This window comes from Eumetopias jubatus, unplaced genomic scaffold (genome assembly GCF_037043125.1).
Source record: "Eumetopias jubatus isolate StellerSeaLion01/CBP00866 unplaced genomic scaffold, mEumJub1_p1.0 scaffold_10, whole genome shotgun sequence".
NCBI classification, from domain to species: domain Eukaryota; kingdom Metazoa; phylum Chordata; class Mammalia; order Carnivora; family Otariidae; genus Eumetopias; species Eumetopias jubatus.
The window spans coordinates 47926918-47940222 of NW_028274816.1; the positions used below are offsets into that span (position 1 = coordinate 47926918).

The 13305-nt window shown below is 59.0% G+C and overlaps 2 protein-coding genes across 2 annotated transcripts; both read left to right on the forward strand.

Annotated features, from left to right (window-relative positions):
- The first annotated feature begins 939 nt into the window (after window positions 1-939).
- Window positions 940-10375, forward strand: GAPDHS (glyceraldehyde-3-phosphate dehydrogenase, spermatogenic). Its single transcript, XM_028123596.2, has 11 exons — window positions 940-1006; window positions 3445-3601; window positions 4316-4412; window positions 4663-4769; window positions 7409-7499; window positions 7593-7711; window positions 8067-8148; window positions 8460-8611; window positions 8774-8936; window positions 9985-10082; window positions 10168-10375. The coding sequence occupies exons 1-11, from the start codon at window positions 940-942 to the stop codon at window positions 10238-10240; spliced, it is 1206 nt and encodes a 401-aa protein (XP_027979397.1). The 3' UTR covers window positions 10241-10375.
- Window positions 10376-10554: 179 nt separating this feature from the next.
- Window positions 10555-12344, forward strand: TMEM147 (transmembrane protein 147). Its single transcript, XM_028123633.2, has 7 exons — window positions 10555-10757; window positions 10826-10895; window positions 11350-11409; window positions 11495-11631; window positions 11769-11853; window positions 11942-12063; window positions 12144-12344. The coding sequence occupies exons 1-7, from the start codon at window positions 10681-10683 to the stop codon at window positions 12265-12267; spliced, it is 675 nt and encodes a 224-aa protein (XP_027979434.1). The 5' UTR covers window positions 10555-10680; the 3' UTR covers window positions 12268-12344.
- The last annotated feature ends 961 nt before the right edge of the window (window positions 12345-13305 follow it).

Consider the following 13305-nt stretch of genomic DNA (forward strand, 5'->3'; position numbering starts at 1 on the left):
AAAGAGCCATCTGTCCTGTTCTTCCCCAGAAGGTGCTTTGTGCCAGGCACGGTTCTAGGCGGCGGCAGAGGCCCCGTGCTGAACAACGGGACACAATGAGCATGTAAATCAATAAGTGGATCATGACAAACTACTTGAAAAGCCACAGGTGCGGTGAGAGGATCTGGCTTGGAGGTCACTTAAATTTAAGATTGGGAGTCGGAAGACATGGGAGGCAGCGATATTTGTATACGCATTCTGGCGTCTGAGTGAGCACCCGCAGGCGCCAAACCTTCTAGTCACTGGGATACAAAAGTGAAGGTAGACAAGCACTCTGCCCTCCGACAGCTTACAGTCTGGTGGGCAGAGACAACTGGCAAGAAAACGAATAAACAGGATGATTTTGAGACAGAGACATATGCTGTGAGGAAAACAAAAAATGTAGCGAGAGGGTAGCCATGGAGTAGCTTTGACACAGGAGCATCTAACCCAGGAAGGGAAGTCAGAGGAGGCTTCTGGAAGATGAGCAGATTGAGGGGTGAAGGCCACGGCGACAGTAATGGAGGAAGGAGAGAACTTTACGTGGGGAGTTAGGAGGGCCCCTCTTAAAAGGGTGGAACCGGAGGGAAACCGGGAGGCCCCCGAGCAAGGACAGGGCAGGGCTTTCCAGGCAAGAGAAAACAGCCAGGGTAGCTAACTAGCCAGAGGAGGGTCAAGGAGCAGCCCAGAGCCAGGGAGAAGGAAGGGAAGGGGGAGAGAAAAGGGCCTTGAGGACCAGTGTAAATGGCCTGGGGACGGTGGGGCTTGGCACGCGGACGTCACGCTGTTGGCCGCCGCCTCTGTGACATCACCGGGCACTGTGACGTCACGGCGAGAAGCTCCGGCCCCACTAGCCCGGGCGCCCCGCGCCTCAGTACATCGCGGCGGTCCCCGGGCGGCTAGGCCATGAGACCTTAGGCCATGTCGAAACGCGACATCGTCCTCACCAATGTCACGGTTGTCCAGCTGCTGCGACAGCCGTGCCCGGGTGAGGGAGGCGACGGGGCGACCCCGGGGAAGGAGAGACAGGGCGGTCGGGAGCCCGTGCGGCGCGCGTGCCCGCCTCGCCGCGTGCACGAGGGAGGGGGCAGGAGGCGGACTGAGGCTCCCCATCCCTCCCTCCCTCCCTCGCGCCCCACCCTCCCTACCCCTGCCCTGCCCGCCGAGTGGTTTCTGTGGCGTTGGTGGTGGGCCAGGGAGCGGGTTTCCACCTGCCTTGGCGCCGCTAGCAAGCGTTGGGAGGACGGAAGCAGGGGCCGGAGCCGCGTCTACGAGGGCGCATTTCTGGGGATGGACGCTCCCGTCGCCCAGCGCCAAAGGGCCGCTTGGGGGTTGGTGGGCTTTGTCCTCTCGGGCGCTGGGAACCTGCCAGGGCCGCGCCAAGCACCTTCCAGGCGTGCGTGCACTGAAGCCTCACAACCCCCCGGGGAGGCCAGTGTGTTTACTGTCCCCACTCACGGAGCGGGCACCAGAGGTAAGAGAGCGCAAGCCGCCTCCCTCGGGCTCTCAGCACCGGAAAAGCAGAGTTGGGACTCGGAGTCCCCTGCTGGCCCCCACTGGGCAGCCCTACCCCATCCAGCCAGAGGTGCACACACACACACACACACCAGCCGGGTGAACCCAGGTCGGCCCGGAGGGCAACCCGCATTCCCTCGCCGCCCCCGCACTGGCCGCGGGCCGGGGTGGGCGGGACGCCAGGGTCGGGGGCGGGGGGAAGGACCCCCAAGAAGCAGCGCCCGCCCCGGCTGCGAACCTCCTCCCTGCTCAGCACTCGCTCTGTGACCTCGGGCCTCGGTTTCCCCTCTGTATGGTGGATTTCTAGCGCATGCCTTACAGTACTCAGTGAGCTGGTGCACCCAAGAGCTCCGCACAGCACCTAGCCCATGGCGGCGCCCAGGAAATGGGAGCGGCATCCTAGTTAGGAGAGGGCGCCTGAGCTCTCGTTTCACCTACCAGGTGATGCTGCATCACTGAAGCCCTTCAGGCTCTTCCTTCCTAGTGCAGCAGCTTTCCTCCAGCCCAGGCACCCCACCCCTGACTGACTGGGAGGAGAGAGGAAGCCTGGGGGAAGGTGGGAGAGGAGAACCATCTGAGTTTTCTTTTGAAAGGTCGAGGAGTGGGCTCAGATTCCCACTCAACCCCCATGGACAAATCTCCCCCTTTCCTGATAGTGGAAGCAGAAACCCCCCCAGGAACGCAAACATCCTAGGGTAACCAAAACCACGGGGCCATTGCTGCAAAGAAACACTCATAATACCTTTAGGAACCGGTATTGCCACAGGAAACCCACAGCCCAGGCTCAGGCCACGTGGTCTGAGGCAGCCCCTGGAGGTCAGGGGGACCCACAGGCCAGCTGGCCCATGGTTCTAGCCCCACCACCTCCCAGTGCCTCTGACCCTGGCGCCAAGAGCAACAGTCACCTTCCACCTCCAGCCCCACTCCAACCTCTCCTCTCTTCCTCACAAATACTCTTAGTAGCAACTTCCTCCCTCTGTTGACGTCAGCACCTACTGGGTGGTGCAATCTGAGTCCTCACAGTAGCCCCCGGGCAGAAGGTCAGACGTGGCACCAGCAAACAGGCCAGAGAGGTCATTAACTTGCTCAGGACTACACAGCTGGCAGGCGGCTGAGCAGGGGGTGAGAGTCAGGCCTGCCTCCCAGATGGAAACCCTCTGCTGGCCAGCACCCCACCCCCCCAACTGCGGCCTCCACGTCTCCCCTCCTCGCCTCAGGCCCTTATGGGCAGCCCGGCTCGCACACCTCCAAGTGCGGGGCGGGCGGGGGGGTTTCGAATGCAGTCCGGGAGTGGGAGTGTGTACGTTTGGAGAGGTAGAAGCTGTTGTGGGTTTCCTCTATTTCCTAACTACTCTGAGGATAAGAATCACCTGGAGTGCTTTTAGAACCAGGATTCCTGGGCCTCAGTGTAGACCCACTGAGTCAGATTTCCCTGGGAAGAGGCCTACCCCGGGGTTCTTATCATAACAGCTTGGGGTCCGCTGGGTTAGAACAATTATCAGACGAGTTTGGGAAACAATCTTTGAAATACTCATGTAAGTGGACTGTTTCCTAGACTCTCTCATACGCATTACCTCTATCACCTCACTTAATCATCGCAGTGACTCTGAGAGAGAAGTGCTATCATCTTCCTTTTACAGAGGAGGAAACTGAGGCACAGACAATATGACCCCAAGTGATTGTTAAAAAGACATGTGCACTGAGTTAGACCCTCCGGGAAAGGGGCCCTGGCACTGGTATTTTAAAGCAAGCCCACCCCCTGTTCATTGTGTGGATCAGGTAGGTTGGGGAAACAGCTAGATGGTTAGCCGCCAGGGGCCAGGAGCCAGCAACGGGTTCTGGGTGGCCAAAATGGTTCATTCTCTCCCACTGTGATGGCACAACTCATTGCCCCCACCCAACCCCCAACAGTGACCAGAGGACCACCCCCACCAGAGCCCAAGGTTGAGACAGAGCAGGAGCCCCAGCCTGAGCCAGAGCCCAAACCTGAGCCAGTCAAGGAGGAATCCCCACTTCCTCAACCTACGAAGCCTTCTGTGGTTCAGAAGCTGACAGTGGGCATCAATGGGTGAGTTGGCCCTAGCGCGAGCCATTCCTGAAGTCTTAGGGCCCGGCCTTTCCTCTGGTGGCTGCCTGGGCCATCTCCCCCATTTCTCACCAAACAGTGCCTTCAGTCTGCCCACCCTTAGGAAACACAGGGGAAAGGCAGACAGGGCTCCACCCTCAGAGAGCTCACATTCTGGTGGGAAGACAGCAAAGAAGGAACACGACAGTTCAGTGATGCGTGTCGTGAACAGTGTGGAAGTCCAGTGAGACCGGGGAGTGCGGCGGTAGCCAGCTCTGAGCTCAGTGCACAAAGAACGGGCAGGAAGTCAGTGTATGCGCGGAGCAAGCCAGGGAGGAAGGGGGAGGGAGGTGGGAAGCTGACAAGCACGGTAAGCAGTCTGGATCTGGTTTTACTGATGGAGAGCCATGGAGGTGTTCAGGCCAAGTGACATACTCTGACCTGAAGCTCTAAGAGGATCGATCCAGGCTACAAGGTCAGGAATAGGAGGGAGCGATGGATGGTTAGAGGAAGCAGGAAAAGCGGTAGGAGGCTGAAGAGGACATCTGGGCAAGAGAGGACAGTGCCCGCACTTTGCCTTCTTTCCCCAGACTGAGGAGTCCCCCCCAGCCCTCGAGGGTGCACCTCCTCCGTCATCCCTTTCGCTTCCATCCCCTCCTCTGCCTGCCAGCAGTGAGGATTCTGAGCACAACCCCCACCACCCTTGTCCCTGGACAGATTTGGACGCATCGGTCGCCTGGTGCTCCGCGCCTGCATGGAGAAGGGTGTTAAGGTGGTGGCAGTGAACGACCCATTCATCGACCCGGAATATATGGTGAGCGGCCAGCAGAGGGGAGAACTGGGAAAGGTGGGGCCAGAGCGGGGAGCAGAGGGGCGCCTGGGTGGCTCAGTCGTTGAGTGTCTGCCTTCGGCTCAGAGTGGGGAGCAGAGCTCCGTGGAAGGTTCCTGGTTGCCATGTGGAACCTTCACCACCGGCGGCGGCGGGGCATGGGGGGGTACTCCCTAGGGTACCCCTTGGGGTACCCTTGGCCACCCAAGACTGGGAGCCCTCCTGTCGCCCACAGGTGTACATGTTTAAATATGACTCCACCCATGGCCGGTACAAGGGGAGTGTGGAGTACAGGAACGGAAAACTGGTGGTGGACAACCAGGAGATCAGCGTCTTCCAGTGGTAAGCATGCCTGCAGCAGATTAACGCTGGGGCTGTGCGGAGGACTGGAATGGGATTCCAACCTCTCACACTGGGGGGCGGAGGCCTGAGCCCAGACCCCCCAAAACTGTGTGCGCGCTTGCCTCTGGGTACTGGGGCAGACAGGGATCGAAAAGAAGTCCCTGACCCCTAAAATGGTTAAAAAAAAAAAGCACTAATCTAGAAAGGTGTCCCACTCTACTCAAAATACTTTTAATACACATGTACATGTTTTCTCACAGGCATGTCAACTCAGTATGTTTAACGCTCATCTTCTGATTCTCCTTAAACCCCCAAACCTAGTCACCTCCCTCCCCAGGAAATGGCACTGCCATCTAGCCAACCCTTTCCACTCTGTCCCTAAACAGCAGCCAGAGGCCTTTTAAAAACATCAACTGGCCTCGGTTAAACCCTCCAACGGCTTCCCATCCCCTCATGAATAAAATCCCAGCTCCTGCTGGGGCCCCCAACACCATGCGCTGCCCCCCTGCCTTCCCATGTCATCCCACCCACTCCGGCCAACCCCCGCCACCCCCCCCTCCAGTCATCCCCCCCCACTCCGGCCAACCCCGGCCATCCCCGAACCGTACTTTACCTTCCTAATGTGAATTAGCAGCCACCGCTGGCCCCCGGGCGGCATGCGACTTTCCCACGCACACGCACTCCCCCGCGCGCTCGCCCTGGGGCGCAGTCTCTCCCGGCCCCGCGGCTTGTACTTGTGGGCAGGAGGGCTTGTGATGAGGTGCTCAGCGCTGCACATGGGAGTGGGAGGGCGGGTTGAGGCGGGGACTGGAGACTCCGTGCGGATGAGAAGCTGCTGGACCCAAGTTTGGAATCTGAACACCAAACACCATCCCAGCGGAGCTGCTCAGCCATCCCCTGTCCTTTCGGTACTTGGCCCGGCGCTCCTGCCGCCCGGGGCATTCTCCCTGCCTTCTCGGTCCCCACACAGCTGCCGCCTCAACGGGCACCCCACACCCACGTGCTGCCATCTCTGGTGACTCCAGCAGCGCTCCGCCGTCCCTAGCGGTGGAGTTCTTCGGGCACTCGGTACAAGCCATGTTGCTTGCATGCTTTACCCCTACCCCACCCCTTCCTAGTTGGGTGACCTTGGGCAAGAGATTGAACTTGTCCTAGCCTCAGTTGCGTAGGGCATCTGATGGGGATGATGCTCACAGCCCCCACAGCGGTAGCAGAGAGCACAGCCGGTGGTAACAGGTGTGTGGGGACACCGGGAAGGGCATTCCCCACAAAGCCACAGCCTCCTCGCCAGGAGGGCCCTCTCGCTTCGTGTCGCTATCACTACTTTGGGCACCGCAGACTCTGGGGAGACTTAATACTTCCTGGAAGAATGAACGAACAGAATCCTCAAAACAGCCCTCTGGGCAGAAGGGCAGCGCCCAGGAGAGCCTAGAGAAGGGGCTGGGATCTAGGATGCCGTATTTTCCCCTCCCCTCTGCCCTGGGGCTGGCTCCTCTGAGAAATGCCAGTAACAGTACTTACTCCTCAGGTCACCAGGGTTCAAGGGGTCAATAGAGGTAGAGCACTTAGAACATGGGCACGTGGCAGGTGTTCGGTAAACTTGTGTAGAATGGTTAACAAACAAAACCCACAAACATTGATTGAAACCCTATGGCGGGAGCAGGCTCAGTGGCATACAGTGGTCTAGAAGACAAGACAGATGCTAACAAATCATCAGAGAACATAACACTGTTGTGATAAACCCTGTGAGGGGAAAAAGTCATTTACTGCTTGTTGGCTAAAGCCAAGTAGAAAACAGCAACATCTAGATGTTTGATGTTTCAAATACAAACATTTGCTATCGAGTAGAAATGTGAAATTCTCAAACAGGAAACAAAATCTCCTTTCCCTCTTTTTTCTTTTAAGATTTATTTTATTTATTTGAGAGAGAGAAAAACAGGGGGAGGGAGAGAGAAATCCAAGCAGACTCCGGGCTGAGAGGGAGCCCAACACGGGGCTCGATCCTATGACCCCCGAGATCATGACCTGAGCCAAAACCGAGAGTTGGCCACCCAGGTGGCCCTCCTGTCCCTTTCCAATGTAAACCACTATCCACTGCCGGCCCGGGCGCTGCCTCAGGCTTCAGCGCTCCCCCGGGGAGCTGCTCCCGGGGCTGCAGTGTGTCTTCAGAGAGCTACCCGGGCTCCGGCAGCAGGACCTTGGTGCAGGAGCCGCGTGGTAAGGAGGGGCAAGGAGGGCGGTGGGAAGGCTGCCAGGGCCGGGGACCAGAAGCAGCAGGACAGGCCTTGCCAACCTGGGGTGCATTCTGGGCAGCATGGGTAGAGCAGGCCCAACCTGGCTGGGAGCGGTCAGGGATGGTCCCCCTGGGGGGCAGAGGCCTGAGTCAGGAAGGCACAGTAGGGGTGGCCAAGAAGAGAAAAGTGGCCCACGAGGCGGAGTCAGTGATGAAAGGGGACACCAGCAGGGTGGAATCCAACAGCTAGGATGTTGGGCTGGGGGCGGGGGCGGGGGGGCGGAGGGAGAGACGGATGCCGGCCAGGCAGGAAGGCGCCCGGTCAGCTTCTGGAACAGTGAAGGCCATGACGGCCAAGGCCAGGCCGTGCAGGCAGACTGACTCGGGCGCTGCCACCCCTCCACAGCAAGCAGCCCCGAGATGTTCCCTGGAAGTCTGTCGGGAACCCCTTTGTGGTTGAGTCCACTGGCGTGTACCTGTCCTTACAGGAGGCTTCAGTAAGTGGGGGACAGATGCCCGGGGCTGGGTGCGGAGAAGGCGTGTGGAGGTGGCACTCGAAGGGGCCCCTGACACCTGTGCTCCTCCTCTAGGACCACATCGAGGCAGGTGCCACGCGTGTGGTCATCTCTGCACCCTCACCCGATGCGCCCATATTTGTCATGGGAGTAAACGAGAAGAACTATAATCCGGGCTCCATGAAAGTTGTCAGGTAACGGGCAGCAACATTCTGAAGTGTGTGGGTGGCACCCACAGGACATGCCAGCCTCCCTCTCTTCACCCCCACTCCCAGTAGACCCCTGGTGCTGCTTCACACCTCCCCTCCCAAAGCCCTAACGCCCTCACGTTAACGTTTCCCTGAAACTGTAAGAACAGCAGGACTCCCGGAGGACATGCTTGGGGAGCTTCCCCAGCCATACCTCTGGGGCACCCCCAGTGATCCCGCTCATCCCCATCCTGACTGCCACAAAACCAGGCCTGTGTGCATCACCCGAGAGGGAGGGGAGGGTGCAGGGCTGGCTCTGCGACTCAGCTCACAGTGCCCCTGCACACCCGCACCGTTTCAGCAATGCCTCCTGCACCACCAACTGCCTGGCCCCCCTTGCCAAGGTCGTCCATGAGCAATTTGGGATCGTGGAAGGGCTGATGGTGAGTCGGAGAGAGGGGCTAAGGCAGGAGGGGTGGCAGGGAAACTCTATCTCTCCTTCCCAGGACTTGCCTAGGGTGTGGGGTGAACAAGGAGAGGCGGTTTCGGGAGGAAGAGCCAAGTGGTAAAGTCTCTTAAAACACCGGGCAACTTGCAGACAGGGCTGGACCCTTGGCCTGCACATGGCCCTCCTGTGGTCTGTGGTGGTGGTCCCACCAGCCTCCACACCTGGGTCACCACCTCAGGCCTGGGAAAAAGAGGCAGGGGAGCTTCGGAGGAGGAAGGCCTCACCTCGGCCTTCTTCTTCCCCAAGACCACAGTTCATTCCTACACTGCCACCCAGAAGACAGTGGACGGGCCATCGAAGAAGGCCTGGCGAGACGGGCGGGGTGCCCACCAGAACATCATCCCAGCCTCCACCGGGGCTGCCAAGGCCGTTGGCAAAGTCATTCCAGACCTCAAAGGGTATGAGGGCAGAAAGCTGCAACCAGGGTCAAGGGTACACCCCAGGAGGACTGGACTGGCCCCCAATCCCTGAATTGTCTATTGAGGGGAAAGCAGGGACAACGTGGGATGGATGGAAAGGTCCTGGGTTCTGACTCCCACCCCTAATGTGGGATTCTCCAGGAAGCTGACAGGAATGGCATTCCGGGTGCCAACCCCAGACGTATCTGTTGTGGACCTGACCTGCCGCCTGGCCCAGCCTACCTCGTACGAGGCCATCAAAGACGCCATAAAAGCAGCAGCCCAAGGGCCCATGGCTGGCATCCTCGCCTACACCGAGGATGAGGTAGGGGCTGAGGAGGGGGACCCTGGGAGGAGCCCTCTGGGGAGGAAACGTGATTTTCCACTTGCCAAAGAGCTGCTCACCATGTATCAAGACAGGGACTGCAGGGCTGGGAAGGTCTGCTCTTCCTGCCTCAGGGTCTTTGCACTTGCTGTTGCTTTGGTCTGGGTAGCTTTTCTTCCAGGTGGCCACATAATCTGCCCTCACCTCCTCCAAGTCTCTACTTCCGTTTCTGTCCTCAGTAAGATATTCTCTTTCTGGCCCTTTCCCTTACCTGAAATTTCATTCCATAGTCCCTGTTGGCCCTGCTAGCATGTACACCACAAGAAAGCAGGGGCTTTGGGACTCAGTGGCTCCAGCCATTGATTGTCCGGGGGCCTGGCACCCCAGCAGGTGCTCAATACAAGCTTAGTGAACAAGACAATGGCTCCCCTTTTTCAACCCTTGTTCAAGGCAAGGCATGGCCAGGGGCCTTCCCTGTGAAGAAAGGATGTCACCATGCTTTTGCTCCCAGTCGTGCCACCCTCTGGTGCTGTCTCTGCTTTAGCTCCTACAGCTCCGCTCTCACACAGCCACCAGGACCTCTTGTTTTAAGGAAAGCAGATCACATCCTCCCACTGCTGAAAACCTTCCTCTGTGGCCTTACACCACACCACTGAGGCCAAACCCTCAGGGCCCCTGTGCTGTAGCTCCTTCCACCTCAGGCACTGCGGAGGGCCCGAGGTGACCAGATCCTCCTAGACATCCAGACCCAGCCTCACCGTGTGCCCTCCGAGAGGGCCTCTATGCGGCCAGCCATCACGACGAAGACCTGCATCACTGCCAGCATGTGCACTGGTGCAGCGTCAGGGTGTCTGCGGTCTTCGTCCTTTGGCCGCAGGCAATGCCCCCGCGTGCCTTCCTCACACCGTCCCCAGAACCTGGACACAAGCAGGGCTCCACCAGATATCATAGATGAAGGGATGTGCCCATGTGCCTAAGAGTCGGGGCCTGGGCTCCTGGAGGCCCTTGCTCCGCGACCCACACTTATCTTTGAAATTCGGACGCCCAGGTCGTCTCCACTGACTTTGTGGGCGATACCCACTCGTCCATCTTCGATGCTAAAGCCGGCATCGCGCTCAACGACAACTTCGTGAAGCTCATTTCCTGGTGAGGGGGGAGGGGCCCGGGGGCGTGGGGAGCGGGCCAGGAGCGGTCTGGAGGGACTCCCCTGACCCGCCTCCTCCCTCCCCAGGTACGACAACGAATACGGCTACAGTCACCGAGTGGTGGACCTCCTCCGCTACATGTTCAGCCGCCACAAGTGAAGCAGGATGGCCCCTCCTCCGCTCCCCCGGGCGGGAACCCGTATCTCCCGTGCCCGCTGTCGCCTCCCCCGGGGAAGGAGGGTGCCCCGCTGTGAAATAAAAAACGCAGAAAGCTCAGAGCCGCGCCCGTGTCTCTGCGCCGGTCACCACGGGGTCACGGCGCGCCCCGCACGGAAACCCGCTCGCCCTGCGCGCGCACGCGCGCGCGGACCACCGCGCCTTGCCTCCGAGCCTTGCTCCGCGCCGGCGCACTGGGGTCGCGCAGGCTCCGGGGGCCGGCCGCGGGCCGTGACGTCAGTGCGCCGGCGCCGGCCGGCCTCCCGCTCCCAGAAGGCCGCGCGGGTCGTGGCGGAGGCAGGTGGGCGCCAGGCCCGGGGCTCCGGCGCCAGGGAGGCGGAGGGAGCGACCCGCGCTCCGGCGGGCCCCGGGCGGCCGGCGCCATGACCCTGTTCCACTTCGGGAACTGCTTCGCCCTGGCCTACTTCCCCTACTTCATCACCTACAAGTGCAGCGGCCTGTGAGTGCGGGGCGCCCGCGGGCGGGAGGGCGCGGGCCCGGGCTAAGCCTCACCGCCCGCTCCTGCAGGTCTGAGTACAACGCCTTCTGGAAGTGCGTGCAGGCCGGGGTCACCTACCTCTTCGTGCAGCTGTGCAAGGTGAGGGCTCCCGGGTCCCCCCGGGAATACCCTGGAAGACGTGCTCCGGAAGGGGCGGAACTTGGGGAGAGGTCTCGAAGCAACTTTTGTATAGCACTTTAGTAAAATTGAGAAAACTCAGTTGTGTGGTGGAGCGTTTTGTATTTTGAGGAGGCGCGAAGGAACCCCAGGGTCCACACGGTGCTCCTAACACTGCTGGGGTGCCTAGCCCCGGCACCTCCATGCCTGACCCGATCGCCTGGGATCACCACAGAACCCAGACTTCGGACCCCAACCCTCTGTCTCCCCTGATCCTGTAATTTCGCCCCCTTTCTGGTGGTCCCCTCTCCACAAGGGTTCCCCTGAACCCCAGAGCCTTACCCTCCACATCCACACTGACTTTGTACATATCCCACTTGGTTTATTCTCCGCCCCCCCCCCCCCCCTTGCAGTGATCTCTGTTTTCTGTTCTCAGATGCTGTTCCTGGCCACTTTTTTTCCCACCTGGGAAGGCGGCATCTATGACTTCATTGGGGTGAGTGGGGCAGGGAAGGGGGAGGGAGTGCAGGAGTGGGGCCCCCTGGCACCTGTGCTCACTGAAGCCTCAACCTGACCCACAGGAGTTCATGAAGGCCAGCGTGGATGTGGCAGACCTGATAGGCCTAAACCTTGTCATGTCCCGGAATGCAGGCAAGGGGGAGTACAAGATCATGGTTGCTGCCCTGGGCTGGGCCACCGCCGAGCTCATTATGTCCCGGTGTGTGCAGCAGCCTGGAGCCCAGATTCCTGAGAAAGGACACCTGGGTTCTAGGGAGGTGCTGGAGGGCGGGGGCTCAGATTCTGAATGCTGAGGGTGTTTGGGTGCTGGAGAATCCCTCCCTTTGCCTTCCTTAGCTGCATCCCTCTGTGGGTTGGAGCCCGGGGCATTGAGTTTGACTGGAAGTACATCCAGATGAGCATTGACTCCAACATCAGTCTGGTACGCAGCCCTGCTCTCCCACACACCTTTTTCCAGCGGCTGTGCTCTCCCCCCCAAGGCCTGGCCCTGACTTCCTGCTTCCCTGCAGGTCCATTACATCGTGGCATCTGCCCAGGTCTGGATGATAACACGCTATGACCTGTACCACACTTTTCGGCCAGCAGTACTCCTGCTGATGCTCCTCAGCGTCTACAAGGCCTTTGTCATGGAGTGAGCTGCATGGGGTTTGAGGGTGGGTCCAAATGGGGGTGGGTTATCTGTTCTTCTCTCATGGTGATGTTTCCCCACAGGACCTTTGTCCACCTCTGTTCCCTGGGCAGCTGGACAGCACTGCTGGCCCGGGCAGTGGTGACAGGGCTGCTGGCGCTCAGCACCCTGGCCCTCTATGTCGCTGTTGTCAACGTGCACTCCTAGGCTCGGTGCCCCAGACATTCACATAACCCTTTCCCCGTCTCCAGGTTTCAGTGAAGTAAACAGTATTTGGAACATTGTTTCTGCCGCCATCTCTCTCTCTCTGGAACTGTCTACCAATACCACGTTCACCAGGTTCTAGAGGCCCTTGTTCTGGCTTTGAAGCCAGGTAGATAGGCTGGGAAACTGGCCAGCACTGGTTTGTTCTATATTCTACAGCAGTTCCCAGGCTCCTCATTTTCCCAGCATAGAAGGGCTTGGAGAAGATAGATCATTTTTTTATTATTATTATTTATTTATTTGACAGAGACACAGCAAGAAAGGGAACACAAGCAGGCAGTGGGAGAGGGAGAAGCAGGGAGCCCGATGCAGGGTTCAATCCCAGGACCCTGGGATCATGACCTGAGCCAAAGGCAAGACGCTTAACGACTGAGCCACCTAGATAGATCATCTTTGAGCAGTTGCAGAGACCGGGGCCCTCGGGGAACAGGTGATAGAAGGAAGCTAGAATCCAGGAATACAGTTCTTGGGAGGCTTTTCCTCGCAGCCTTAACATGGCCCTTCTCTGGCTGCTTACCTCCTAGGCTCTCAGTGCTAATCTCCCCTTTTGATCCACGCTTTGTATGGCAGCCAGGGGGATCAGTCTGAAATCCCAGTTTTATTAGTGCACCCTCCTTGTCTACAACCATCTAAGACTCCCCATTGCACATTAAACAGTCCAGCCACCTGAACTCTGGGTTTTGCTCTTGAGGGTAGACTTTTATGATTCTGAGCTCTTCAGTCCTTTGGTTTGGTTCTGTAGTCCTCACACCAAATCCTGGCTAGAGTCTTCTCAGGGTGGGGTCCAGACACTGCTGCAGCCGACTGGCACAGTAGCTGAGCCCACCAACTTGGATATTGTCCTGGAGGCTGCCCTCCCTGCCTCTTGTTTCACAAACTCCTTGGGAGCTTCTCGGGTGCAATGAGAAACCGCTCCCCTTATGCAGAGAGTAGAGAGGGGAAAGGTGGCCACTCCAGGTTGGTAGGTGGCAGGTTTAAGAA

Excerpts from the sequence above, each read along its gene's own strand:
- GAPDHS (XM_028123596.2), top strand. The coding sequence starts at position 940 with ATGTCGAAACGCGACATCGTCCTCACCAATGTCACGGTTGTCCAGCTG. Across the intron at positions 7,712-8,066 it reads GGCTCCATGAAAGTTGTCAG|CAATGCCTCCTGCACCACCA; the intron begins GTAACGGGCAGC and ends GCACCGTTTCAG. Across the intron at positions 8,612-8,773 it reads GTCATTCCAGACCTCAAAGG|GAAGCTGACAGGAATGGCAT; the intron begins GTATGAGGGCAG and ends GGGATTCTCCAG.
- TMEM147 (XM_028123633.2), top strand. The coding sequence starts at position 10,681 with ATGACCCTGTTCCACTTCGGGAACTGCTTCGCCCTGGCCTACTTCCCC. Across the intron at positions 10,896-11,349 it reads TCTTCGTGCAGCTGTGCAAG|ATGCTGTTCCTGGCCACTTT; the intron begins GTGAGGGCTCCC and ends TTCTGTTCTCAG. Across the intron at positions 11,854-11,941 it reads TTGACTCCAACATCAGTCTG|GTCCATTACATCGTGGCATC; the intron begins GTACGCAGCCCT and ends GCTTCCCTGCAG.